At 49.1% G+C, this 26,723-nt stretch overlaps 1 protein-coding gene across 4 annotated transcripts in view; it reads left to right on the top strand.

Moving 5' to 3' along the window:
• Nucleotides 1-26,723, top strand: part of MSI2 (musashi RNA binding protein 2) — a 386,854-nt gene that overhangs the window by 114,644 nt on the left and 245,487 nt on the right. For all 4 annotated transcript variants that reach the window (XM_061176841.1, XM_061176843.1, XM_061176842.1 and 1 more), the window contains exon 6: nt 21,096-21,188. In XM_061176841.1, coding sequence (XP_061032824.1) covers nt 21,096-21,188 — 93 coding nt within the window. The remainder of the gene's footprint in view (nt 1-21,095; nt 21,189-26,723) is intronic.

Here is a 26,723-nt window from a genome sequence, read left to right as displayed (position 1 = left end):
CGCGTGGCCCTCGGCCCCTTGCCCTCCTCAGCCGCCGCGTGTCCACAGCCCTGTCAGCTCCTGATTGCTGAATAGCGAGAGGCAGGCAGGGTCCTTTCGGGAGGTTTCCAGAATTTTCTTTGTTCTGAATACAGCACCCCCCAGTCCTCTTAGTTTTTTTGGCCTGACCGCTTTAGAAATCCTTCCCTTTTTCTTTTTTGTCAAGTATGTGCCTGCTAGATAAAAGGCTCTTGAATAGAGGGCCTCGCCCGCATTGGGTCTTGGCCCTTGGCCGATGAAAATAGGCTAATTGGAGATAGAAGCCAGTTGTCACAAAGGTGCCTGTGGCGGGGTGGGGAGGAGGAGGGTCCCCGGGAAATGCCAGGTTGACTTTTCCACCTTCCCCCCACCTCCTGCTTTTATTATTAGCTGCTCCCGAAATGCATCCTAGGCTTTGTGGAGCCCTACAGTAGCATCACCCAAGTTGTGCCCTGCATCTTCACCACCTGCTTAAGGCCTCGTGCTGTGTCTGGAATTGTTCCGCGCTGAGCCCCCAGAGGGTGCGTAAATACGTCTTTAACCCACAGTGGGTGGCCTGGGAGGGACCGAGGAAAGCTGGCCTGCTGAACTTGAACAGAGGGTGGACCCCTCGGTTTCCCAGCAGCAGCTTCTGAGACCGAGCCATCCGGACTTGCGTGTTGGTTAGTCTGTGAACCCCCCAGCCCCAGACTCCGAGCAGATGTGGGATTTGCCTTCCAGCTGCTTACAATCTCAGGGGGACTGTGCTATTGTGAGCTCCCTGGGCCCTTTAAATTTGGGTGTTCCGTCTCCCCAAGGGTCATTGGTGGCCTCATCCCTGGCCTGCTACTGCCACGTGTCCGTTCCCTCATTTCTACTTCTGCTGCCATCATCCATCAAGACCTCTCATCTGGTTTCGAGTGGCTTCTCTCTGGTGGCCTGTCTCTGACTCCAGACTTACATGCCCCCGGCTCCCGACTGCCCAGGGGATCTGGAATTCCAGAGCTGGAAGTCCAGCCTCACCTTCTTGCGTCATGTCACACAGGTCCCCAGGCACCTCTGCTCTAGGGAGTGGGCCCTGGAGCCCCTCTGTGTGTGGGTGCTCCCTCTCCAGGCTTCTGGAATGACCTTCCTTTCTCTTGCCTAGAAAAAAACTCACTCATTTTTAGAGGGTCATCTCACGTATCTCCTCCCCTCTCTTTCTCTTTTTCTTTTTTTAAAATATTTATTTACTTATGGCTGTGTTGGGTCTTCATTTCTGTGCGAGGGCTTTCTCTAGTTGCGGCAAGCGGGGGCCACTCTTCATCGTGGTGCACGGGCCTCTCACTATCGCGGCCTCTCTTGTTGTGGAGCACAGGCTCCAGACACGCAGGCTCAGTATTTGTGGCTCACGGGCCCAGTTGCTCCGCGGCATGTGGGATCTTCCCAGACCAGGGCTCGAACCCGTGTCCCCTGCATTGGCAGGCAGACTCTCAACCACTGCACCACCAGGGAAGCCCCCTCCTCCCCTCTCTTGAAGCCTCTCCCACTTCTTCCTTTCCCTCAAGCAGTGACAGCTCTTACCTTTCCGCTCGCAGCCCTCTGCTGGTTCCTGTATGACTGGTTAACATATTGTTTCCCTGGTCCTTCCTGTACCTGTCCTGTGTGCCCCACTAGAGGTTTAGACGCTGAGGACCAGGACTATCTATGTCACTGCCGTCCAGTGAAACTTTGTTCGACGAGCTATACGTTCTGTGCCATCCAGTACGTACGGCCCCCGCGCATTTGAAACGGGGCTGGTCACATGTGGCTAGTGGCTATCACGTAGGACATTGCACGTGCGTGTCTTGTTTATCTGTATTTTCAGAAACCCTAGCGCTGTGCTCTGCACCCAAGACAAGCCTCGTAAGTACTGCTGAAGGATACGAGAATCATTTAGGTATAGAGTTACATTAGCTGTGTATTCTTTGCCCATTTTCCATGCAATTTGATTTTTAAGTTGGATTCAGTAGATTATATACTTGAGCACCACCAATGCTTTGGGGGATACGAAGATGAATAAACAATGGTCTTTTCCTGCAAGGAACTTGAACATGATGAGTAAATATGTAGTGATAATGGGAAGCCACTGTTTAGGAACAGTTTATATCCTGTGCGGGTGTAGAGACAGGAATCGTTTATGGTGTCTGAAGGGAGATGGGGGAATGCTTTAGAATGTTCGTTCATTCACTTAGCAAATATTTATTGACTATCACTCATGACCCAGGTACTAGGAGTACATCTGTGAACAAAACAGACAAAATTCCTGATCTCACAGAACTTCCTTTCTGGTGGGAGGGAGACATGATAAGTAAAATAAGTAAATCGTAGTTGTTAGAAGATGATAAGCCAAAAGAAGGGCTCGGGAGTGCTGGGGCGTGGGGTGGCTTGCAGTTTTGAATAAGTTGGTCAAGGAAGGCCTAGTAGGCAACATGGCTTTTTTTTTTTTTTTTTTTTAATTTATTTTTGGCTGTGTTGGGTCTTTGTTTCTGTGCGAGGGCTTTCTCCAGTTGCGGCGAGCGGGGGCCACTCTTCATCGCGGTGCGCGGGCCTCTCACGGTCGCGGCCCCTCCCATTGCGGAGCAGAGGCTCCAGACGCGCAGGCTCAGTATTTGTGGCTCACGGGCCTAGTCGCTCCGTGGCATGTGGGATCTTCCAGACCAGGGCTCGAACCCGTGTCCCCTGCATTGGCAGGCAGATTCTTAACCACTGCGCCACCAGGGAAGCCCCGGCAACATGACATTTGAGCAGAGACGTTTGGACCGAGGGGTGAGGGCTTGGAGAAGGGTGATGGGCAAAAGTAGGTGGAGGGAGGTTTCTGGGCGAGGGGGCAGCTTGAATGAAGGCCTGGGGGTGTAGAAGTGCATGTAGTGGTGAGAGCAGCAAGGCTGCAGCATGGGGTGTAGAGAGAGTGGGAGGCGGGGCTGCAGAGGTAGTTTGGAACCTAGTAATAAAGGCTGAAACCTTGAAAAATGTGTTGATGATTTTCAGTGTCTCTGCAGATATCCTGTCTCCCTGATTAAAATATTAGCCCCCCCCACCCCCCCAGGACAGTGATTCCTGTTATTACTCTTCATTTCTCTTCCCACAAAGTTTCATTCCAAGTAGCTGCTCAGAAATTGTGTTGATAAAGGGACAGTTAAAACTCAGCCATGGGCTTCCCTGGTGGCGCAGTGGCTAAGAATTGCCTGCCAGTGCAGCGGACACGGGTTCGAGCCCTGGTCCGGGAAGATCCCACATGCCGCGGAGCAGCTAAGCCCCTGCGCCACAACTACTGAGCCTGCGCGCCACAACTACTGAGCCCGTGTGCCACAACTACTGAGCCCACGCACCTAGAGCCCATGCTTCACAGCAAGAGAAGCTGTGAATAAATAAATAAATAATAAATTTAAAAAACCACAAAAAACAAAAAACAACTCAGCCATATTCTTATGATGAGATTTTTGCAAAGGAAAAGGTGTGATAAGATCAGGTTTCTCCGCTGGTTAATTGTACCACTGGGTCTTATTTCCTTTCTGGGTCTCTCTTTGTGCAGACTGAGTATTCTGCAGGGTCCCACGTGGCTCCGTCTCCGTGTGTTAACACACTCCTTTGACCTGGATTATCTTTGGGGCACAGAGAAGATTTGGGGGGAGCAGGGCAAGAACAGAGTGGAAGACCAAGCAGGCCTTTAGGGGGCAGGGCTGTGGCCAGGGAGAGGAATGCTGCATTTCCCAGCAGGTCAGGAGACCCAGAGACTTGATGGCTGGACAGGAAGTGAGTTGCCAGAGTTGCAGATGCAGACTGTGCAAGACGATCATAGTTTCACATGTACCCTGAGTATCAAAAATCCAGCGTTCACTCGGGAAGAGAGGAGTACCCTTGGCCAAGGGCAAGCAAGGGCTTTTAAAACAGATTGCTTATCAGCCTGTTTTCAGGTGGCTGCTTGGAACTACTGATATATACAATGCTAACCATTTCTCTCCAGAAAAACCTGACTTTTTAGACTTCTACCTTTCTAAAGGCAAAGTTGACCACAGCGAGCATATGGCAGCATCCTTGGAACAGTTGTGTTCATGGGCAAATCTTCAGTGCCAGTTGCCATCAGCAGTCAGGTTTCCCCAAAATGAATACTCACAACTATCCACAGAGAGCAAGTCACTCCAGCCCTCAGCACCCCCAGGGGCCCGTCTGGGACAGTGGCTCACATGGCAGCTTGGAGTTTGTGGAGGAGCCGCGTGTAGATTACTGGCCCTGCAGGTACTGAGATCGGTCATGGAAAGTGTGTGGCTGAGGTCTGGACCCAATGAAACGGAGACCTGATTCCTCCTTACCGGACTAAACATCTTTATGTTGTTGAACACCATTGACCATTCCCTTCTGTTTGAAATGCCCTAACTTTGGCATTACAGTTCTCATTGCTCTGTAACAAATTGCTCCCAAATTTAGCAGCTTAAAGCAACCATTGTATTATGCTCAGGGAATCACGGGGTCAGGAATTCAGACAGGGCATAACAGGGATAGCTGGTTTCTGCTTCACCATGTTTCGGACCTCAGGCCAGAAGACTTGACATCTGGATGGTCACTGGAGGGCAAAGGGCTGGAATCATCTGAAGCCTTATCATTCATATGTCTGGTGCCTGGGCAAGGATGACTTGAAGAGTGGAGCTCCAGCATGTGGTCTGTTGATGTGGCTGGGCTCCCTTACAACATGGCGGCTTCAGGGTAGTTGGTCTTCTTACTTGGGTGGCTCAGGGCTCCAAGTATGCATGCCCCAGAGAAAAAGCTGGAAACTACAGCACCTTTTATGACCCAGCCTTGGAAGTCACATACCATCCCTTCTTCTGTATTCTATTGGTTGAAGCAGTCACAAGCTTACTCAGATTCAAGGGAAGGGGAATGGACCAAGGGGCCATATGCCACACTTGGCAAAACAGTTTTCTCTCATTTCTCTCCTGGTTCTTTGGCCAATTGTGTTGATAAAGGGACAGTTAAAACTCAGCCATGGGCTTCCCTGGTGGTGCAGCACCTTTTATGACCCAGCCTTGTGTGGCCATTGTTTTGGGTTTGCAAAAGATGTTGGGATTCCTCCTGAAACTGTCCTTGTCCCTGCTTTTACTCTACCCTCTCATCTCATTCACTCCCACGATTTTAGAGTCCACTTAGACACTGGTAAATTCAATTTGGGTCATCTGGCTTAATCTTTCTTCTGAGCTGCAGAACAGATGCCCAAATTGTCCTATGGACACTGCAAATTTAATACACCCAAACTGAACACATTTATCGTTCCTCTGCAAACCTGTTTCTTCTGCATTCCTTATCTCTGTTGGTGAAACCCCCCTGACTCAGCCACCCAGTAAATTCAAAACTCCTTCCTCTCCCTCATTTCTGCATCTGGCCATTTACCCAGTTCTGATAATTTTGTCCCTTGCTCACTCTTAAATCTCTTCCTGCTTTGTTATGCAAAATATCCTTGCTTTAGTTCAGGGCCCCTTCATCTTGGACTATTATGATAAGCTTCTGACTGTTCTTACCCTGTCTATTTTCAAGCCCTTCGATCTATCCTCTGTAGAGTGACTTATCTAAAACACAGAGCTGGTGGTCATGTTAATCCTCTCTTGCAAATCTTTGACCTCTTGTCTTCAAGATGAAGTCCAGTCTCCTTGGTCATGGTCTACAAGACTCCACGTCTCCATCCGTATCTCCCATTAAACTCTCCTCTCCACTCGATTCCTAGCAGTGCCAAACTTTTAGTACCTGAAACAGGCAAGGATATTTCATGCTGTTATGACTCTGTCTGCCTTTGTCTTTTGTCTTCCTGGGAAATTCCTGCTTATCCTTGAAAACCCTAGTCAGGCATCTCCTCTTTGAAGCCTTCTCTGACCCTCCTGACACGATTCACTGTATTTCCCTCTGTCGTACTTTGCCCACTCCTGCCATTGTGTGTTTTTGTCGGGCCCCTGCGAGATCTTTAAGGGCAGAGAACTAAATCTTTTCGTTTGGGCTCCCAGGGCCTGGTGGGGACTAGGTAGTCATTAATGTTTGATGTCGAATAGAATCAAGAGCCAGTAATAAAGACACTGGTTGTTGTCACTGAATCTGTGACTGCCAGGGGTTTCAGGACCCTCCCTGTTTCATTTGACGCTTTAAGTGGTTTCTTATCAAGAGTCACTAATTGTCTTTTTTATATATAAAAGATGACCCTACCAGATCACTAACTGTGTTCGTCCAGAGAAAGGTCTGTCTGACTCAGTCCGGCAGGACCTTTCAGAGCAGCGCTCTGTGTTGTCTGTGCCTCCTGAACAGGACTGTGGCCAGCTGTTCTGCTTAGGAATGAAGCTTTTATCTCCTGAAGCTTGTGTCCAGCTTAGCAACCAGGAGTGCTGGGAATTACCAAGGGTCCAGAGAGGAGATGAGGAAGGTACCCGGGGACCTTGAATCATCCACAAACTGGGTAATTCAAGAGCAGGGAGTATACGTTCACTCTTTTGTTCAACCCATATTTATTGAGTGCTTGCTGTGTGCTAGGCGTTCTTTGAGGTGCTAGGAATGCAGTGGTGAACAAATCAGACAAAAGTCTTACCCTTATGATACTTCCATTCTGGAGGGTGAATTGACTCTCCCTTATGAGGCTTCCATTCTCAGGGGACACGGGGCATCCTGACCATGGCTGATTTGCCTGTGAGCCTCTAGCTCAGGGCCTTATGCATGGCAGGCACTGAACAAATGTTTGTGGAGGGAATGAATGAGTCTTGTTGGACAAATGAGGTTTAACTGGGCAGATTTTTCTTTCTTGAGGGAAGGGAACTAGATTTTATGAAGCACTTGTCAGGTGTAGGGTAAGTTCCCCATAGAAGACCCTCATCTTCCAGGCAGAAGTGCCCTTCAGAGAGACCGGGCACCATTTGTCGGGCCACGAGGCTGATTTGACAGCCCTCCAGAGTGAACTACGAAATGAGCCCTCCACCGTTCGGCCGGCAGCTACAGGTCCCCGGTTACCTCTTTACCTCAGTAAACAGCCAGCCCAGACCAGTTAGCTGGGTTGGGCACACTGGGGAACATATCTTTTCTTTCTCTCTTTCCCGTGGTTGGGTTGGCCGAGTGCAAGTGTTTTAAATAGAACAGACATCACGGCTATAAAACATCTGTAACATTGCACATTTAGTCAAGTTCCTGGTGGACCGAGTTCTGTTTGATTGGTGAGGTTTTGCTGCGACTGTTGTTTCCTTTTTCTCCCCTGTTTATCCCTCTGGAAAGTAAAGTTTTCTTTTATGTGAGGATTTATAGAAATATGTTCCTGGCATGAGGAGGCAACAGGCATGTTAGGATATTGGTGTTGCAGAGAAATATGACCTCCAAGGCATGGACAGCTTTTATCTCCTATAGAGAATGATCTTCCTCATGTGGAATAGTCTGTTTCTCTTTGTAGAGTAAGGGGCTGCCTAGATTAAGGCGGATAAAGACGCTGCTTTGCACTGAGATGGCATCCTTTTTGCTGGAGCATCTTCAGCCCTTGGAATACTGTGGTTGCCCAGGACCACTGCTGGGGGTGGGCTGATTCAGGTTGGTGTCCGAGAAATCTGAAAAAAGTAGAATCAATAATAACTAGTCTTTAAATTTACAAGTGTGCTTCTTGCCTTTTCCAAGTGTTTTTCCTTCTGTTTTGTCTGCGGGACAGGCAGGAAAGGTTTGATTCTCGTTCATGGCCAAACCGGGAGAGTTCAGTGACTGGTGGGGCAGGGCAGGTGGCGGGGAAGCGGGAAGAGGGAATTTGTCTGCCTGTCATTCCAGCCCCGTGCTAAGCATGTTTCATGTGTTAGCTCTTTTAATCCCATTTTATAGAGGGAGAAACTCAAGGTCAGAGAAGCTTAGTCACTTGTCACGGTCACCTAGTATATACGCGTCAGAATGGAGATTCCTGGGTTCCTCTTTCTGCTCTATCACTTGACCTGCTCTGGGTGCTGGGATTGGAACCCGGCCCTCCCATCTCCAGAATCTCCAAATCTGGTGCTCTTTTCTGCCTCCAAGGATCTCTTTGGTTTAGAAAGATCACCCTCCCTCTCTTGAGGGGTGAGGCATTTAATAACAGGTAGAGGGACTTGCTCATGATTATCTTGGCTTCTCTCTTTTACTGCAAACACTTCTTTGGGTACCCTCTTTCCCTCAAAGGAAGTTCCCTGTGGCGGGTGGCAGGGACCAGACCAGCACATTCTGGGAGGGGAATTTGACTTTTATTTTTTCTTGACAGGTAAAATTTATGGCCCAACAGGTGGCTGAGTGTGTTTACCAAAGACGACCACGCCAAGGGTGCAATGTGCTTCTCTCTCCTTGTGCCTCCCCCACCTGCCCCGACCTTTCCTCCCACCCCCGGGATGTTTCTGGAACAGTAGAATGAGTGACAGAGCAGGGAGGGACCTGCTCATGGGGAAGTGAACCCCAGGCTGCATGCAGGTCACTAGGTCTGGGAACCTTCCTTCTGGTTCATGCTTTTCTCGCCACTCTTGCCTCCTTGCCAGTATCTAAGTGTTAAGGTGACCCAGCCCCCCACAGTGGCCCTGCTTTTCTCTTTAACAGCCGATTGAAGAGTTGCTCCCCTATTTAAACCCTGTGGAGGCTTTCTGTTGCTTCCTGTCATGGCCTTCAGGGCCTTCCCTGCCTGGCCTGGCCCCCCTTCTCCTTGCATTCCATTGATACCTTGAGCTACAGTATTTCAGGTTCGCTTGCAGCCTTTCAGCCAACACTGAAGATGCTACAGCCTCAGCTGGGGAGCCCCTTCTCCCCTTCCTTTCCTGGCTCCCCCACTGCTGACTTCAAGCCTCAGGTCACACCCAGTCTTGCGCCCCAAAGCCTCACCAGGCTGCAGTAATGAGCCTGCTACTTGACTGTAAACACCTTCAGAGCAGAGACCAGGTCTTGGTCCACTTAACATCCATCAAGCCGAGCACCATGCTCGGCACATAGTAGGTCCTCAAAACACGTTTGATGAGAGAATGAGTGAATGAATATGGCTTGCCACCAGAGACAGTCCTCTGCAATTTATTTTCTTCTCTGACTCTCTTGGTCTGCATTCTCACTCTCCTGGGATTCAAGCAAATGTTTTTTGACATGTGCCAGGTGCTTTTACATCCTTATCTCTGGTGATGCTTATGGCAGCTCTGTGACATATAGGTATTGCCCTCACTTTTGCCCATGGCTCACCTGCAAGGGACTCAAGCCCAGTGCTCCCTGGTTCAAGTCCCAGCCTCCTTCTGCTGTTCCCTGGCTTTTCCCCACTCTTGTGTGCAGGATGGTAATAACGAGACCTTTTGTTGAGGTCTCCGTCGCCCACTTTCTCTCCTGTGAGATGGCGCAAGCAGCTTCTTGCAGAGCCCTGACTGTATGTTAGAGTCGTCTGGAGAATGTTGAAAAAATACTGATGCCCAGGCCTCCCCACAGACCAATGACATCAGAATCCCCTAGGGTGGGGCCTGTATCTGTAGGTTTTAGGGGCTCCCCAGGCTGTTCTAAGGTGCAGCTGGGATTGAGCCCTGCTGTCCTCCGGGAGTGTCAGGGAACCTGCAGTCTGGTTCAGCTCCGTGGATTAGGTAAGACTTGCTCATCAAGAACTGATTGCCATGTGCATCTAAAATATGTTAATGAAGGTAATCAAGGCTAAGGGTTAAGGCTGCCATTTGTTCTTTTCATGAAATCAACTGGAGGGCCTGGGGGATGGGATACCTTGGCTTCAGAGCCTGCCTACCAGCCTAGTTTTTATCCTTTCTCTCCCAAGAAGAGCTGTGTCGTTGTTCCTGAAGTCCTCTATCGACCAGTCTTCCCCAGAGTACAGTGGTGCCCTACTAAGCCTCGTTTTCCTTAACCAAGGGTCTGTCTTCTGACCATCCTTCCTGACACGGTTTTCAGCGTGCGCCTTGAGCTTTCCTGCACGTCACGTGGAGGACACAGAGACTCTTCTGGTTTCAAGGAACTTTTAAATGCTTAACTTCTTTTTAAAGATTAATTAATTAATTAATTAATTAATGGAAGTATAGTTGATTTACAAAGTTGTGTTAGTTTCTGGTGTACAGCAGAGTGATTCAGTTAACATATATATATATTCTTTTTCATCTTCTTTTCCATTATGGTTTATTACAAGATATTGAGTATAGTTTTCTGTGCTATACAGTAGGACCTTGTTGTTTATCTATTTTACATATAGCAGTTTGTATATGCTAATCCCAAACTCCTAATTTTTCCCTCCCTGCTTTTCCCCTTTGGTAACCATAAGTATGTTTTCTATGTCTGTCAGTCTGTTTCTGTTTGGCAAATAAGTTCATTTGTATCATATTTTAGATTCCACATATATATGATATCATATGATATTTGTCTTTCTCTGTCTGGCTTACTTCACTTAGTGTGATAATCTCTAGGTCCATCTATGTGGCTGCAAATGGCATTATTTCATTCTTTTTTATGGCTGAGTAGTATTCCATTGTACATACGTACCACTTCTTCTTTGTCCATTCATCTGTCAATGGACATTTAGGTTGCTTCCATGTCTCGGCTGTTGTAAATAGTGGTGCTGTGAACATGGGGGTGCGTGTATTTTTTTCAAATTATGGTTTTCTCTGGATATATGCCCAGAATAGCATATTGCTGGATCATATGGTAGCTCTATTTTTAGTTTCTTAAGGGACCTCCACACTCTTTTCCTTAGTGGCTGCACCAATTTGCATTCCCCCCACCAGTGTAGGAGGTTCCCTTCTCCCCACACCCTCTCCAGCATTTGCTGTTTGTAGACTTTTTGATGATGGCTGTTCTGACTGGTCTGAGGTGGTGCCTCATGGTAGTTTTGATTTGTGAAATGCTTAACTTATGAGTAGAAACTGCCTCTCTGGTAGTTGCTACCCAGACAACCTGAAATGTTTCAAGAAAAGAGTGGTTTGGGAAGTAGGAAGGGACGGTCTGAACCCATCACCTCAGCTGTGTGTTCAATCCTGGGGCCTGCACACGGGCTGGCTTCAGGTAACCCTGAGCACGGCTGTGAGCAGGGCCTCAGGCACCTCTCTGCCTGGAGGTTGGCACTGGCGAGGCTGGAGCCAGGGGAGAAGCTCTGAGGAAGGTGTGTGTTAGCGACGTGGGCTCGGGGGTTGGGTTGGCCTTGGTGGCTTGGTTCGAGGTACAGGGGCTTCCTATGGGCCATGGTCTTGGAGTTAGGATTTCACATTTGCCATCTCAGTTTGTGTTGTTCAGGCCAGGGCCTTATGCCCATTTTTCAAAGGAGGAAGGTGTCTCCCAGCGCTGTGGAGAGACTTGACCTCTTTTCATCTGACCAACCAGGGGAGTTATTCCGTATGTCTCAGTGTACACAGATGTGCTTGAAAACGTGAAACCGGGTGGACAAAGAATTTTAAACTTGTTATTATTGTTTCCCTTGGACCATTTCTGTCGGCAGGGTCACCTTGGACCTAGGCTCTAGCCACGGGGCCCCGGGACCATCGTGTTACCATGCCTAGGGCCCTCCCCCTCCCCGGGAGCCCTCCTCTTTGTCTCCAGAAGAAGTCCACCCTGGGTGGGTGAATCGGGCTCCTGCTGCTGGAGGGACAGGCACAGGCGGAGTGAACTGAGTTCATCCCAGCCTGCTGTCCTGTCTGGCCCTTCTTTCCCACCTCTTTCTGGGGTTTATTAAGAATCTGCTTTGGCTGCCTGTCCCTTGGCTGGGGCTGTGGAGGGGCACCTCTTTCATATGCAGAAATGCTCAGCTTCCTCGAAAATTCAGCAGTAGTAAAGGGTACTTCATTTAGCTTAATACCGTTGCTGTAAAAGATGATGGGTTTTAATTGCCTCTGTGTGTTGGTAATCATTTGAACCCTGGAGAGAGAGTCTTTGGGGCCTTCTGTGTACTGAGTCCATCACTCTGTGACAAGTACTGGGGGCCGGGGGCTGTGAGAAGGATGGAGGGATGGAGACACTACCCGTGGATGCAGAGCAGCTTGGGTACCTGGGATGATGGTGTGATGGCCAGCCAGCCACCTCGCTCAGCATCAGGTCACGATCCTTAATTTCCTGTGCTTTCCAAGGCGGCACTCCATCTCTGCACCTTTTTCTGTTACCCCCCCCAGCCCCCAGTCTGAGTGCCACTGGCTAGGATATTACTCTCTGATACCAATCTGTGGACCGGTCACCCTCTCTGGCTACAGATTTTCCCCCAAGGGTAAGAGGAAGTAGTATTTTTTAAATTAGCCTGGGAGGGAGCTGGGTGAGGGCTTGGAAAGGACTGGGGGGTCAGCTCCCTGCTGAAGCAGCCTGATCACCTTCATTAGGAGATCACACTTTCTTTTAGGTGAGTTACTGTTTTAATCAGAGGTAATGCTGTACCCTGGCTATGTCGGCTAATTGTGTATACATTATATTCTAGCCCCATATAGATGAAGTCTAGTCTCTTCCTTCCAATTTTAAAGCTATTTAGAGGGAATGCCAAATTGTAGCCTGAACACTGGTGCTCTCTGGCTAATAGCTACAGATGGGGAGCGAGTGCTCTAAGAAACATTTGGGGTTATATTTATAATTAGTTTCCTCTGAAGTTAAATTAATTTCTGCAGTTGACGACATCAGATACTGTTACACCTTTGTCCAGTGGTCCACCGTGGGTGAATTGAGGCACATGGAATTAGCTGGTGGATGAAACAGGGGAAGCATGCTTTCTTGGATGCTTGGGTTTATTTTAAGCCCTTTTTGCACTCAGATTCTTGACTTGGGGATCTTTTGGGCCTGTCATTAAGAAAAACTCCAAAAACAGCTTTAGTGAGATACAATTCACATGCCATGTAATTTACCCATTTGAAGTGTATAGTTCAGTGGTTTTTGGTCTGTTCACAGATACGTGCACCATCACCACAGTCCGTTTTAGAGCATTTTCACCACCTCACAAAGGAGCCCCATACTCTTTAACCACACCTCCTGACCTCTCCCTCATCCCTAAGCAACGCCTATTCTACATGCTGTCCCTATGGGTTTCCCCATCAAACTTTCATATGAATGGAGTCATACAATATGTGGTCTTTTATGACGGGCTTCTTTCACTTCAGACAATGTTTTCAAAATTCATCCAGGTTGTAGCACGTGTCAGCGCTCCATTCCTTTTTGTGACCAAATAATATTCCATTATATGGATAGATCACACTTAATTTATCCATCCATCCATCCATCCATCCATCCATCCATCCATCCATCGGTGTTCCACTTTCTGACTGACAAACAAGGCTGCTGTGAACATTTTCTGGGGAAGATTTTGGGTGGACATACGTTTTAATTTCTCTTGGGTATATAGTAGGAGTGGAATTGTTGGGTGCTATGGTAACTCGACAGTTAATCATTTGAGGAGCTGCTAGACTGTTTGCCAGAGCGGATGCAGCATTTGACGTTCCCACCAGCAGCATCTGGCCTGTCGGTTTTGCATCTTGGCTTCAGAATTGAAAAGGGCAGAATCAGACTTGCTTCTCATGGCACCCCCTCATCTCCCTGTCCCCAGTTGTCTCTTTTTGCTGGGATGTCGCAAGTAAAGGTGTAGGAGATTCAACGAATAGAAAGCTCAAGTTGGGGAATTCCCCGGCGGTCCAGTGGTTAGGACTCTTCCACTGCCGGGGGCCTGGGTTCGATCCCTGGTCAGGGAACTAAGATCCCACATGCCACGTGGCATGCTCCCCCCCCCGCCCCCCACCAAAAAAGAAAGCTCGGGGTTGTGATGCCCCATTTTGTCACCCGCTAGTGCTGTGTGACTTTGGACGCTTCACATCTCTGAGCCTGTCTCCTTGGCTGTGGAAGAGAAGCTGAGACCCGTCTGAGGACTGACGTGAGGCCTGAGGAGGGCAGCTGTGAGGAGGGCTCAGCCCAGGGCCGGGCGCACAGTGGGTCCACAGGGAGGACAGCGCATTCTGAGCGTGGAGGAGACGCGGGCACCACCGCTTTCCGTAGGAGAAGAGGACCTGCTATTAGGAGGGACCCTGCCACGTGTCAACCCTGGCCCTACATGTTTTATCAGAGGAACTTAAGTCGCATTTGGGCCGCTTCTCTTCAAAAGCTGGCTCTGCTCTCCTGACTCCTTTACCTTCCCACTTCACCTTCTGGGGCAGAGCCTTGACCGTGCGGCCCCTGCCATAGTGCTTGTGCAAATGATGAGTGTGACCTGCCTTCCTCGGGGGGCAGATTCAGATGGTCACACCTGGGGCGTAGCGTTCTTCTCCCCCAGGGTGGTGGAGGCGTCCTTGTGGGCCACGCCCCACCATCACCAAGGAAAGGTGAGACTGAGGCCGTGGTGTCTGAGAGCCTCTCCCAAGGAGGTCCCCATGTTAGTTACCTGGGGCTGCCACACGCTGGGTCGTTGAAGCCACAGAAGTGTTCTCTGATAGTTCAGGAGTCTACAAGTCTGGAGGAGACAGAGCCTCCCTTCTGGAGGCTGTGAGGGAGAAACCATCCCTCGCCTCTCTCCTAGCTCCTGGGACCTCCTGGCATTCCTTGGCTTTTAGACACATCACTGCAGTCTCTGCCTCTGTCTTCACACAACCTTCGTGTGTGTGTGTCTGTGTGTGTGTGTGTGTGTGTCCCTTCTCCTCCTCTTATAAGGACACCTCATTGGATTTAGGGCCCACCCTACACCCAGGGTGATTTCATCTCAAGATCCTTTATTAATTATAGCTGCAAGACCCTCTTTCCAGATGAGATCACATTCTGAGGTTCTAGGCGGACATGAATTTTGGGGGGGGACTCATCAAGCCACTGTAGTCTCTTTTTCCACATATGATTCTAGAAATTTTTGGAGAAGATTCCCAGTTCCTGACTTGTGTTGTGATTTCGTATGTTACATGAGTTTTGCCATTGGATTCGGATGTGATTGGGGTGTTGGTGGTGGCAAGAGTGGTAGTTTAGGGGGAGGAGGGCAGAATGGAAGAAAATATTGGGAGAATGTAAGAATTTTAGAGGACAGGTCCCTTGGAAGAAACACCCTGGGGGAGGGGGCCATGGAGTTTGGGACTTCTAGGATCTCAGTCAACCTTCCTAGAGCTTCTTTACCATTAAAGATTGGGCTTCATTCTCAAATGCAGAGTTGATGATACCACACAATCTCATCCCAGATCCTGAAGAACAAAGTGCTCACCAAATTCAGAATCTAGTATGAAACCACATGGTATCTGCCAACTTACTTACCAGTTCTCCCTTGTCACTCTGCCTTGCCTTTAACTAGCACATGAGTCACCTTGCTGGGACTTGATTTTTTCATCTGCATAATGGGGATGATGGACAGTCAGGTTTGCGAGAGCTCGCCCAATGCTAGCATTCTCATCCTTCCTGGGCTCTTTCAACCTTGGGATTCCCATAGATGGGAGAGCATCTGCAAAGATCCTGCGTTCTTGGGCCCTGAAGATGGCTCGTGGTTTTTCACCGAGGGGAATTTGAACTCTTTTCAGGAGCATGGTTATGGCAAGAGCTGACTGAGTTTCTCTGGGCCTCTCTCACACCCATTTAAGACTCTTCAGAGCCATTTCCTGCCTTTCCATGCATTTATTAGGATCAGAAATATTTGTTGTTGTTCTGTTGTTTTCTTGTGTGACAACTAATATCTTTGGGCCAGTGCTGTTGGAGCTAAAATTTCCTCTTCGATCTCATCATAAAAGATTCTAACACCTCCACCCTCTGCTTTCAACACACACACACACACACACACACACACACACACCCCTGCTTTATTCAATTTTATAAAAATACAGCCAGTGGCTCCACTCTGAGTGACCATTTCAGATGGAAACACATTTTTTTTAAAGGGAATTTTTGAAACTCGAAAAAAAAAGCCAGCTCTCTGGTTAGAGGCAGGAAGGTGGAGTGTTCTTTGCAGCTCTAGTTAGCAGCTGGCTTTGGCCAGTTCTTGTGTGTAAACAGCAATTTTCCGAACTGGAATGGATGCTGGGGTTTTCTTTCTGGAGCCAAGAGTTGTGCGGAGAGCAGTAGTGTTTAGTTAAATTACAGGTCCGGATAACAAAACTTTGCAGCAGTGATTTGTGACAGCCCAAACCCTCCCCATGCCCCTATGCGTGCTACACACACACACACACACACACGCACACACACACGCCTTCCCAGAATGCCACCCTAGACCATAAAAGGAGGCATCTGCTAGGGGAGGGGCTGTCCCCAAGAGTGTAGGGCCCTCGCTCTGGGTGTAGCCTTCCACCACAAACTCCAAGCCAAGGATGTTTCACACCCATTTCCTTGTGGATTTCGGACTGAGCTCTCTCTGGAGCAGATGGGTGGCTCTCTCCATCTAAGTGTGCTGTGGAGGCCCTGAGCCTTTTGGTGTGCAGCGGCTGTGCGTCGGTGTGAAGGCTGTGGGTTGGGAAACGGTTACCCAAAGGGCCTAGCACAGGAAGAAGACACAGGTGGCGCTCTCCACTGTGGGCAGAGAGGACTTTTTATAACACAGAGGGCTATAGAGTCGGGGGCCAGTGTGTAACTGGTCCTGCTTGCTGTTTCCAGGGTCAGAGAGGGTTAAAGGTCTGGGGTGCTGGATGGTTCCTGGGGCACACAGAAGCCAAGACTCAAGGATTGGGAATAGAGAGGTACCCCCAATACACACACACACACACGCATGCACACACACGCATGCAAACATGTACACAGAAATGAAACCTTGACAGTATTGATGGGAATTTGAGGACCTCCGTTTAGTCCACTGAGACCTTGGACACCACGTCCCCACGCTGCCCCCTTCCTGCTGTCCTCAGGAGCCATGGAGGTGGGAGGGAAATGGAGGGAAGAGTGTGTGATTCTAGCATCCTCTGCCTGCCCCCTGCGTCCCTCTCCAGAATGCAAATCACGGAGCAGTGCACAGCCCATTTAGCAGTGATGCCATCAGAATTCCCAAAGTAAATCACTCCCATTTTCCCCAGCGCCCCTGGTGGGAGGGGTCACCTGCAGAGCCCCATCACCCCCCAGCCATGCTCCCCTCTCCTGAAGCTGAGACGTCGGTGAGCAGCTAACCAGGTGTCGCCCATCTTCCCACTGGCCTCTGCACGTTTGGAAGGTTTTGATTAAAGCAGTCTCCTTTTCGTGTTTGCTGAAGAGTGGGATCTATCTCTGTATCTGAGCTGGTTCCTGGAGAGTATGTTTTAGTAACTTGGACACTTTGGCCACATTGTCTGGGGCCTGGAATTTCTCATCCTTGTTTTAAAAAAAGTGTTTTAAAGACTGTTTTGGGACTGTGTAGATTTATAGCTGGATGTCTTCCCCAGCCTTTAGGGCTCTGTCTTGGCAGGTTTACGGCTGTAGGGCAACGGTGGAGGGTGTAAGAGGGGACCTTCTCTTTTTACCAGTTACTGGGGAATGAACATTCTGTTGACTTCTGTTATTTGGAATGAAGACACGTTGGTCGTTTAATTCTCTGCATCCATGTGAACGTTTGGAATATTATAGGGCCTGCTGTCTATACCCACCTGGCTCTACACAATGTCTGAATGAGACCGTGGGGTTCATTTTATGGAATACCTCTCCAGAGTTTCTTTAAGTTGAGAACTCCACGAGTGCATGTTTGTAGATCACATTAGTGTTTCTTTATAGATATTTAATTGCTTGGCTGGGGTTAAAAAAAAGGAATGAAAAATCTAAAATGAAACTATTGGGAGTCTTTGCCCATCTGAAATCACGTAGAGATGTAGGAAAGTGTTTTTAAAATGACAGTGGAAGAGAATGGTCAATAAGAGTTGATTTATCAAAGTGTTTGCTAGAAGGTATCTTCCTGCTGCGCGTTTCTTCTGAGCTCGAAGGATGAATTTAGTAACTGACTTTGGATTCAGCTAGTGACCATTTATTTATCATCTACGCACTGTCCCACCAGACTCTTGGGCATATGTTATTTGTAAATTTATTTATTTTATTTATTTTTGGTGTTGCTGCGCGTGGGCTTTCTCTACTTGTGGAGAGCGGGGACTACTCTTCGTTGCGGTGTGCGGGCTTCTCATTGCTGTGGCTTCTCTTGTTGCGGAGCACAGGCTCTAGGCGCGCGGGCTTCAGTAGTTGCAGCATGTGGTCTCAGTAGTTGTGGCTCGCAGGCTCTAGAGCACAGGCTCAGTAGTTGTGGCACACGGGCTTTGTTGCTCCGTGGCATGTGGGATCTTCCTGGACCAGGGCTCGAACCCTTGTCCCCCGCATTGGCAGGCAGATTCTCAACCACTGCACCACCAGGGAAGCCCTGGGCATATGTTATGTAATTTAGTTGCAGCAGGAACCTTGTGTGGTAGGCTAATTATTATATCTCCGTTTTTAAAGGGGATTAAATTCCGCACTGTATTTAAATGTGAGTTCCAGCACCTCGCACTTAATCTATTTGTTGAATGAATGCATTAGGAAAGTTAGATGAGTAAAATTTGGCGATTAGTGAGTGTAGGGAGAGATCTAAATCTGGAGAGGGCCTGATGGAGCATCACCGTGAAGGTGACCTTGATCCACCAGGGGGACTGAGGGATAAGCAGGGAGACGGATAAGGAGGGAGATGAACAAGGAGCTGGATAAGATGCCCACCAGTTAACCGGAGGTTCTTGGAGCTCGGAGGTGTGGACACTGGTGGGATCTTCATAGAATGTCCTCACGTACATTATCTCATCAAATTTCTCATTCATCTGAAAAGAGATGAAAAAATAGTAAACAACAGTTTTAAACACACATGCAAACCACTGCATGGTGGCCAGTGAGATGTATGAGAGTCACCGGGGCAGTGTCCTCCTGAGGCAGCACAGGGTGTCCACTACAAGGGTATTCCAGGTTGGGGGTCAGTCAGCGGGCTGAGGTGGCATGTGTCCCCTCTGGGAGCTGCAGAGTTAAAGTGTGAGGTCCCTGAGGTCTGGGAGCTTCCCTGTCGGGCCCACCACGCTCACAGATTCAGGAGAGTTCAGGGTTAGGCGGGACAGGGAGCTCTGGTCCAGGACTTCACGTGCAGAGCACAGAACCCAGCCCTCAGGCGAGTCCTGTCCAGGGTCACATCCAGACTTAGACACAGAAGCCAGGTTTCCAGAGCCTTTCACACTCCTTAGAACAGCCTGCCTGGGACCGCTGTGCCCTTAGGTGTCACTCCGCTGAGTCTCTACTGTTGGGAGTGGGTTGGTTGGTTCATTCTCTCCACACATGTGTCAGGAGACTCGGTGATAAGTGATCCAGGCAGCCATGGCCCCCATACTTAGGCAACCTACATCGACTTTTTTTTTTTTTTAATAAATTTATTTATTTATTTTTATTTTTGGCTGCGTTGGGTCTTTGTTGCTGCGTTGGGTCTTTGTTGCTGCGTGTGGGCATTCTCTAGTTGCAGCAAGCAGGGGCTGCTCTTCGATGTGGTGTGCAGGCTTCTCATTGTGGTGGCTTCTCTTGTTGTGGAGCACGGGCTCTAGGCACACAGGCTTCAGTAGTTGCAGCACATGGGCTCAGTAGTTGTGGCTCGCAGGCTCTAGAGCGCAGGCTCAGTAGTTGTGGCACACAGGCTTAGTTGCGCCGTGGCATGTGGGATCTTCCCAGACAAGGGCTCGAACCCGTGTCCCCCGCATTGGCAGACGTATTCCCAGCCACTGCGCCACCAGGGAAGTACCCCCTGCATTGACTTACAATAGACACGTGTGACATTGTGGCTGTTTCTTTTTTTTTTTTTTTTAATGTTTTCAGATTCCTCTCATTCATTTATTTTTGGGTTTTAGTCTTGCTTTTCTTTGTATGTTCTCATCAAAAATTTTTTCCCCAAGCTTTATTGGGGTGTAATTAACAAATAAAATGGTAAGATATTTAAAGCGTACAATGTGATGATTTGATGTATGTATGTATTATATATTGTGGCAAGATCTAGCCATTGAGTTAAGACGTTGTGCTTTTATTATATGCAACCAAACTGGTGAGACCCTGTATCCACTGAGTTTTAAAAATTTTTATTTGACATTAAAGAAGAACAAAAAAAGACAAAGAAAAAACCAACCCCAAACCCCACACAGCCTAACTTAGTCTTCAGAATAAAATTTATTGTATTTTATTGTCTTTCACTCTTCCATGTAAGATTTTTGGTCCCACTCTGAACAGTGGACATCATCGAGTTCCCTCCTCCCTTTGCTTTAGGGCTGGTGGGATTCTGAAATGTGGCCATTGCAGAAATTTGTTTCTTTTTGCATCCACCAGACTTTGGCTGTGGACTTCTGTGTGCCTGGCCCTGTATTTGCACCCCGGGGGGTACCAAGAGGAGTCAGGAGCCCACAGTCTGGGGGAGGAGGTTAGAACGAAGGCAGGATTATCACTCACTTCAGTGCGAGGTGGAAAGTAGTGAGTGTGTGAGAGGCAGAGGGGCGCAGCGTTTGGGGTTCAGAAACAGGAGAAACAGCTTCTGGGTGGGGCGGCTATACAGGTATTTTGAATTTTGGAGAAGGGCACTGGATCTCGGAGGAAAGTCACAACTTGGCAAGGGAGGTGCAGGAGTGGAGAGGTCTCCCAAGGAGCAGGACCTGCGTGGACAGAGGTGTGGAGGCCTGGGGACCAGCTGCGCTTGGCTGAGTGTAGGACAAATCAAAGTGAATGGTGAGAAATCCAGAGGGGAAGGAGCCCTGGGGGCCGGGCTTGGAGGGCGGTCCCGGTGTATGAGGTCCTATCTGTCCTGTTGGCAGACGTAAGCCAGCACCCAGAATGGCTCTGTGTAGGCAGTCTGCACGTGGTTTTGAATTATGTGTGAGTTTCTTATTGACACACTTTATGGGTACTTTCAGGGCAGCAGACCTTTATGCACGTAGCTCTCTTTTGTTCATGTCTCTTAGGTTTAATATAGCTTTGACGTGTGACTTAACATCATAGTGAAGCTGTGTGTTATAGCCAAAGAGGTTCACTCTCCATCTGTATGAAACTCGAGCTTTCAGGTTGCGGCCTGAAGGCCTAAGGTATCCAGAGTGACGGTCTCCGGTATCCTGAGACGTCCAACGGGCCCGCTTGGTGCAGCTGGCATATTCCTAACATCGCCTTCCTCTCTAGAGAAGTGTGGAGAGTGGCTTGCTCAGCATCTCGGTGAGTGTGGCTTCAGATAACCTAGTTAACCCATGTCTTCCTCTTGTCATTTCTTGCAGATGGTCACAAGAACAAAGAAAATCTTCGTAGGCGGATTATCTGCGAACACGGTGGTGGAAGATGTGAAGCAGTATTTCGAGCAGTTTGGCAAGGTAAGCGGTGCGTGGAGGTGAAGCAGCCTGCTCAGTCCGTAGCAGTGGCTGCCGTGGCCCCTGCCTTTGCCACTACTGTGTCCTCAAGAACCTTGTCCTTGGACTCGGCCGTCAAGATGTAAATGAAATTTGGCAGGAGCCGAGATAGCAGAGTCCGGCTTGTGGTGGGCACGGCACCCCACGTGCCTGCAGGAGCAGACAGAGTGGCCTTTGAGTGCGGATTCACTGGCATTTGCCGGCCACGTGGGGCCTGGGCTGGGAGCTGACGGTGGCAGCTCCTGGTGAGGGATTCAGGGCTGTGAGTCACAGGGCAGGAGCTCCCGCAGAAGCTGGCCAGTAAGTTGGCGCTGGACTTCCTTCTGTGCCCTTCTGGAAAATGCATTGAGAGAGGAGGCTCCCTGGGGCCCTTGCGGCTGAACCCTCCCCTGTCAAATGCCCGAGGAAACTCAGGAAAGATGCTAGGCTCGTACCTGTCAGAATGTCGGTGAGACAGCAGTACAATTATCCCCTGGGCTCTGCTGCGGGAATGGGCTGGGAGCAACTCAGAATGCCCCAGATGAGTCAGGATGTGGAGTGTGGGAGTGTGTGTGTGACAGACAGAGTCACACAGACAGACAGGGCACGTAACCATGGATGATTAATTCAGCCCCTTTCTAGTTGGTGGGGGGGACCCACTGCCTTGGAGAGTGGGTTCTTCCCCTGGGTGACATGTTCCTCCAATGACTCTGTCGCCCCAGGGCTCCAGCAGGGCAGCTTGCTGGGCACTGAGCCTTGCTGGCGTTTGTGTGGTGCCCCTCCTACGGCTCCTGTGTCCCAGGAGGCTGGCAGGTGAGTGGGTGCACAGGGCCTACGCCTCCTGCACCTTTGGGCAGTTGTGGACATTGTCCTGGGAGCACAGGTGTGGGATAGTTTTCTTCTGTGTGTCTCGTCATGTGTCTCCCGCCTCCACCGAAGGACTGATGTGGCAGAGGGCCGCCGAGGCATCCTGAGAAGACACCGTGGCTGTTCTAAGCTCTGTCACTCATCTGCCCCATGACACCTGTCACACTTGCCCTGGGTGGTACGAAGGCATTGCCGCCCACTGGCCAGTCTGAAAGTTCTGTGCTTTCATTTGTTTGCCCAAGGCAATGGGCAGCTATGATCCCATCTCCAGGAGTGTCCCGTTGTGAGCCGCTCTCTGGGATGAGTGCTGTGACTTCTATTTAGCCTCAAAATAGAGATTTTCCTGTCTCTGGTATTAATCAATTTCTGCATGGATGGGAGACCATGCTTCAGAGAACCCAGCCTCCTGCAGCCCAGCCTTGCGTTTGGAATGGCACTCAGCTGCCCTTCTGGGTCGGTTATGAAAGACTCCTTCCCCACGGCACTGTCTGGCATTGCCGGTTGGGGGCTGATTCATTCTGGCAGATTCTAAAAAATAGCTGGGTGTGTTGGGGATTGTGTACACTATGGCGCTTCTCTTCGAGACTGATTTAAAGCATTAAGGGGGATTGGTCCATCCCCCAGCCCCACCCTGCCTAGGGAGAGAACCTGGAAATAATTTAATGAGACAAATCCAGCTTGCGTAATGGAAGGCTCTGGAGTGCGAGCCCTCTTTGCTACCATTCTGCCTTTAAAACCAGGCCGGAGGTGGTGTTTGCAAACATGAGGTGGGATTTCTTTTTCGAGCCGTAACCTGCCTTGGAATCTCATGGGCCTATTTGCGGGTGTCGGGAAAGTTGATGCTGCCCAGATGGGCTGTTAGAATTTTCCACACAGGCTCATACTCGCCACACCTCCGCACATGCCCAGCTCTGGGTCTCTCCCCCTCTCTCTCCTTTCTCTCTCTTTGTCTTTCCGTTGTTCTTCATTAACACTTAGCGTTGTGACTCAGTCCACCGGCAGTTGGTGGGGGGGTGCGAGCCCGCAGCAGTGACCATCCCTGCCCCGGGAACAGCCGTCCTCTTGACTGGGAGGCGGCCACACACTCTTCCCTGGCTTGGCACTCGCCGGGTCTGAAGCCGCTCAGTTAATTGTGCAGTAACGTCGGTGGATTCCTGCAGGATGCATAAACCTATCAAGTGTTTTATTAAAGGACTAAGGAGGCTGTTGAATGTATCACAACCCTCACACTCTGTATAGTCATGTGTTAGTGGCCTGTTGCGTACATATGCTCTGCGTGTTATCTGGGTCTGTCTTCAGAATAGCTTATTCCCTGTTTGGCTGGCGGCTGGTGTGACATGTGTGTTCCCTTGGGCAGGACCCACCACCTCTCAGGATTCTGGTATAATTCATTTGACTCCAGAATGGTCAAAGGAGGGGAGACCCTGCTACTGGGCCTCAGGGGTGATGAGTAAATCCAGTGGCTGTGAAAGGAGTAACAGTAAATTGACAAACTGATTGAAGGAAACGGAAAACACACGCACACACACTTGCATAAAGTATACGCACACATAGGCACACACTCCCGACTGTGTCAAGTTGTTTGGGGCTCTTTTCAGTTGGTTAACTGCACATTAGTAAGGTGTAATTCAGTGAGTAATTTAGTGAGTACATGTTAAGTGTTGGATACGGGCCAGGCCCCTGACTTATGTTACCTCACTTAATTCTTCTCTGGGATGCTGGTGGGTGTACTGCCCATTTTGTAGATTGTTAAATGGCCACAAGTCTTGGTGGGACTGCACCTTTGACTCAAGGTCGCAGCCTTATGAAAGTTCACAGACTTCCCCTCTAGGCTTGTCTGATAATAGAACCCAAACCCTGGGCCCGTTCCAGCTGCTTATCAACCCCCAAGATAGAATTAGGGTGGGGAGGATGCAAAAGAGAGGAAAAAATGGTGTCCCCTCTGGATGCCCAAGGACAGTGCCAGGAACTGGGCCTACGTGGCCTCATTGCTTCTGCACAGAGGATTTTGGCATCATCCAGCCCATTTGACAAAGGTGGACAATACAGGTCAGGGAGGTGAAGTCTCAGCAAAGGTCACCCAGGTAAGGCAGTATAACAGCCAGAATTCACACCCTACTTCCTCCAAGTCTAGAACTGTCCATCTTTCCACAGGCTCCATTCAGAGTTTGCCACCTTCTTTTTAGGTTTCCCTCGTTGTCATGCTTCTTTCCTCTTCCTCTTCCCATCTTGCCTGAGGTGGCAGCTGTTTCGGCTGTTTATTTCAGGTGGCAATCAAGATGGGTAAGAGTGTTGTCTTGGGGCTCTGAGCTAAGGGAGTCTAAACATGTCATTACTGTAAGCGGAGTGGGTGCAGGATGGCACATTGAGAGCTTGAAATGACTCAAGTTGGAGGCTTGTAAACCCTTTTTTGCTTTTCTCCCACCTTCCTCCCAGAAGATTTACCCCCCTCCCCCTGACCCACAGGTTAGGGATGTCATTACTTGTTTATATTTAAGATGAGATCATGAAGTGCAGCCATCGGCATAAGGACTCTGCTGACTTGGGTGCCGTCCTCACCCCTGGGTAGCTGTTCTGGTCCCCTCGTTGGAGGAAGGTAAGAGGAGGTGTCCCAGACCCTCGTACTGGGCATGACCGCATGGTGATACCACTGAGGCACCTTAACAGGCCACTTCTTTCCTGGCCTCAGTTTCTCACCTGAGGGAAGGGCGTGGAAAACTTGGGTTAGATAGTAAATATTTTTGGCTCTGTCACAACTACTCACTTCTGTCATGTGGAGAAAGCAGCTGTAGCCAACACATAAACCATTGGGTGTGGCTGAGTTCCAATAAAACTTTATGAAAACAGGTTTGGGACCCCATCTGTCCCATGGGCTGTGGTTTGCCAACCTCTGTACTAGATTATTCCTATGGTTGGTTTCAAGCTTGAAAATTGAATAATTTAGAAAGTGTTTAAGGAAACATACATAGGTGGATGGATAGATAGGTATCTACGGTACCTATAGACTGTAACCAAGACAAGATGTTATTGGTAGTAATGAGCATGATGTAACAAATAAAACAGTTGTAACTGTGGTAGAGTTAATTTCTGCACTTCAATATCAAAGGACAATGAAAGACTCTCTATTCGGAAAAAGCTACTGTTTATAAACTGGAATCTTCATCCTGTGAGTATAAAGTATTTCCAATTTCCTATTACGTGTGCTAGATCTCCATGAAGACGCAGAATTTGTGAAGTTCAGATTTTAGTATGAACTTCTTTTACGGTGTTCTGATGTTTCTGAATTAGAGGGTCGTGTGCTTTGTGCTAAGCTTCTTAATGCATTTAAAAATTTGGTTCTGGGCTTCCCTGGTGGCGCAGTGGTTGAGAATCTGCCTGCTAATGCAGGGGACACGGGTTCGAGCCCTGGTCTGGGAAGATCCCACATGCCGCGGAGCAACTAGGCCCGTGAGCCACAACTACTGAGCCTGCGCGTCTGGCGCCTGTGCTCCGCAACAAGAGAGGCCACGATAGTGAGAGGCCCGCGCACCGCGATGAAGAGTGGCCCCCGCTTGCCACAACTAGAGAAAGCCCTCGCACAGAAACGAAGACCCAACACAGCCAAAAATAAAAAATAAAAATAAAAAAAAAAGAAATACATTAAAAAAAAAAATTGGTTCTCAGGGATGTCAAGTGAGGTAGGTGAAATATCTATTAAGCGATGACGAAACTGATGTTGAGAAAGGTCAGTATGTTGTCCAAGATCATGTAACCTGGAGAGTCACTCATTTTCAGCATTTATAAAACCTCATCTCCCACTTTACCACTGAGCAGCCCCATCCTCAGAGGTAGCAGGTTTGGTTCATTTGTCAAGAACGTTGATCTATGGCGATTTATTTTACTGCTTCAGGTTTCCTAGTGGACGTTATCTGTGCTGACGATTTCATGCCTACAGGAATGATGTATACAGACCGTTCCGAAAAATGGCGTGTAAACAGCGCTCTAGATGCGCACATACAGACCGAGACCGTCCATCGGGCTGTTGTGCTCCGTTCCCCCTGCACGGCCATCCAGACGAGCCCAGCGTGGTCATTAAAAAGCCCTGGGATCAAAGCAACTCCATGTGCCAGGGCTTCCTCCTTCTCCCTGTAGGCCCCTCCTTCTTAAATTCTCACTTATAGGATTTGGGAGATCAAAAAGAGGCCTTTAAACTTAATGAATTCTCGGCTTCGTCCCGGATGGAGCAGTTCTGCACCTTTCAGCTGTTCACCTCGATGAGAGGGCTGCTCGGTGCCGAGCTCGCTAGGTAATTCTCACTTTATATAACTCCTGTGAAAGCAGAGCAGGCCGCATCTGGAGGCTCCCAATTATACTTCACATGGTGAACTGTGTAATTAGTTTGGAAGACTTACGCTTAGTCATTGGTTTATCCTAATCGGCTTTGGCTTTCCCCACCAACAAAGTGAGCTTATTTTGCTAAGCTGAACCGACTCTGCACCCTTTGTTCCAGCCTTTTATTGTCTCATTCCTTTCATTCTGTTTTACTGCCAAAGTTCTGTTTCATTAGGCCTACAAGTCATTTCCAATTCAGTGGGCTGCTACAATCCGGCCTTTATCACTCGGCTGCCCTGGTTCCCATGTCCCTTCTGGGCCAGTGCCCGAGTTTGCGGTTTG

The sequence above is a fragment of the Eubalaena glacialis genome, chromosome 19 (genome assembly GCF_028564815.1).
Source record: "Eubalaena glacialis isolate mEubGla1 chromosome 19, mEubGla1.1.hap2.+ XY, whole genome shotgun sequence".
NCBI classification, from domain to species: Eukaryota; Metazoa; Chordata; class Mammalia; order Artiodactyla; family Balaenidae; genus Eubalaena; species Eubalaena glacialis.
Note: the sequence above shows the minus strand (reverse complement) of the source record. Positions and strands in the feature narration are given on the sequence as shown.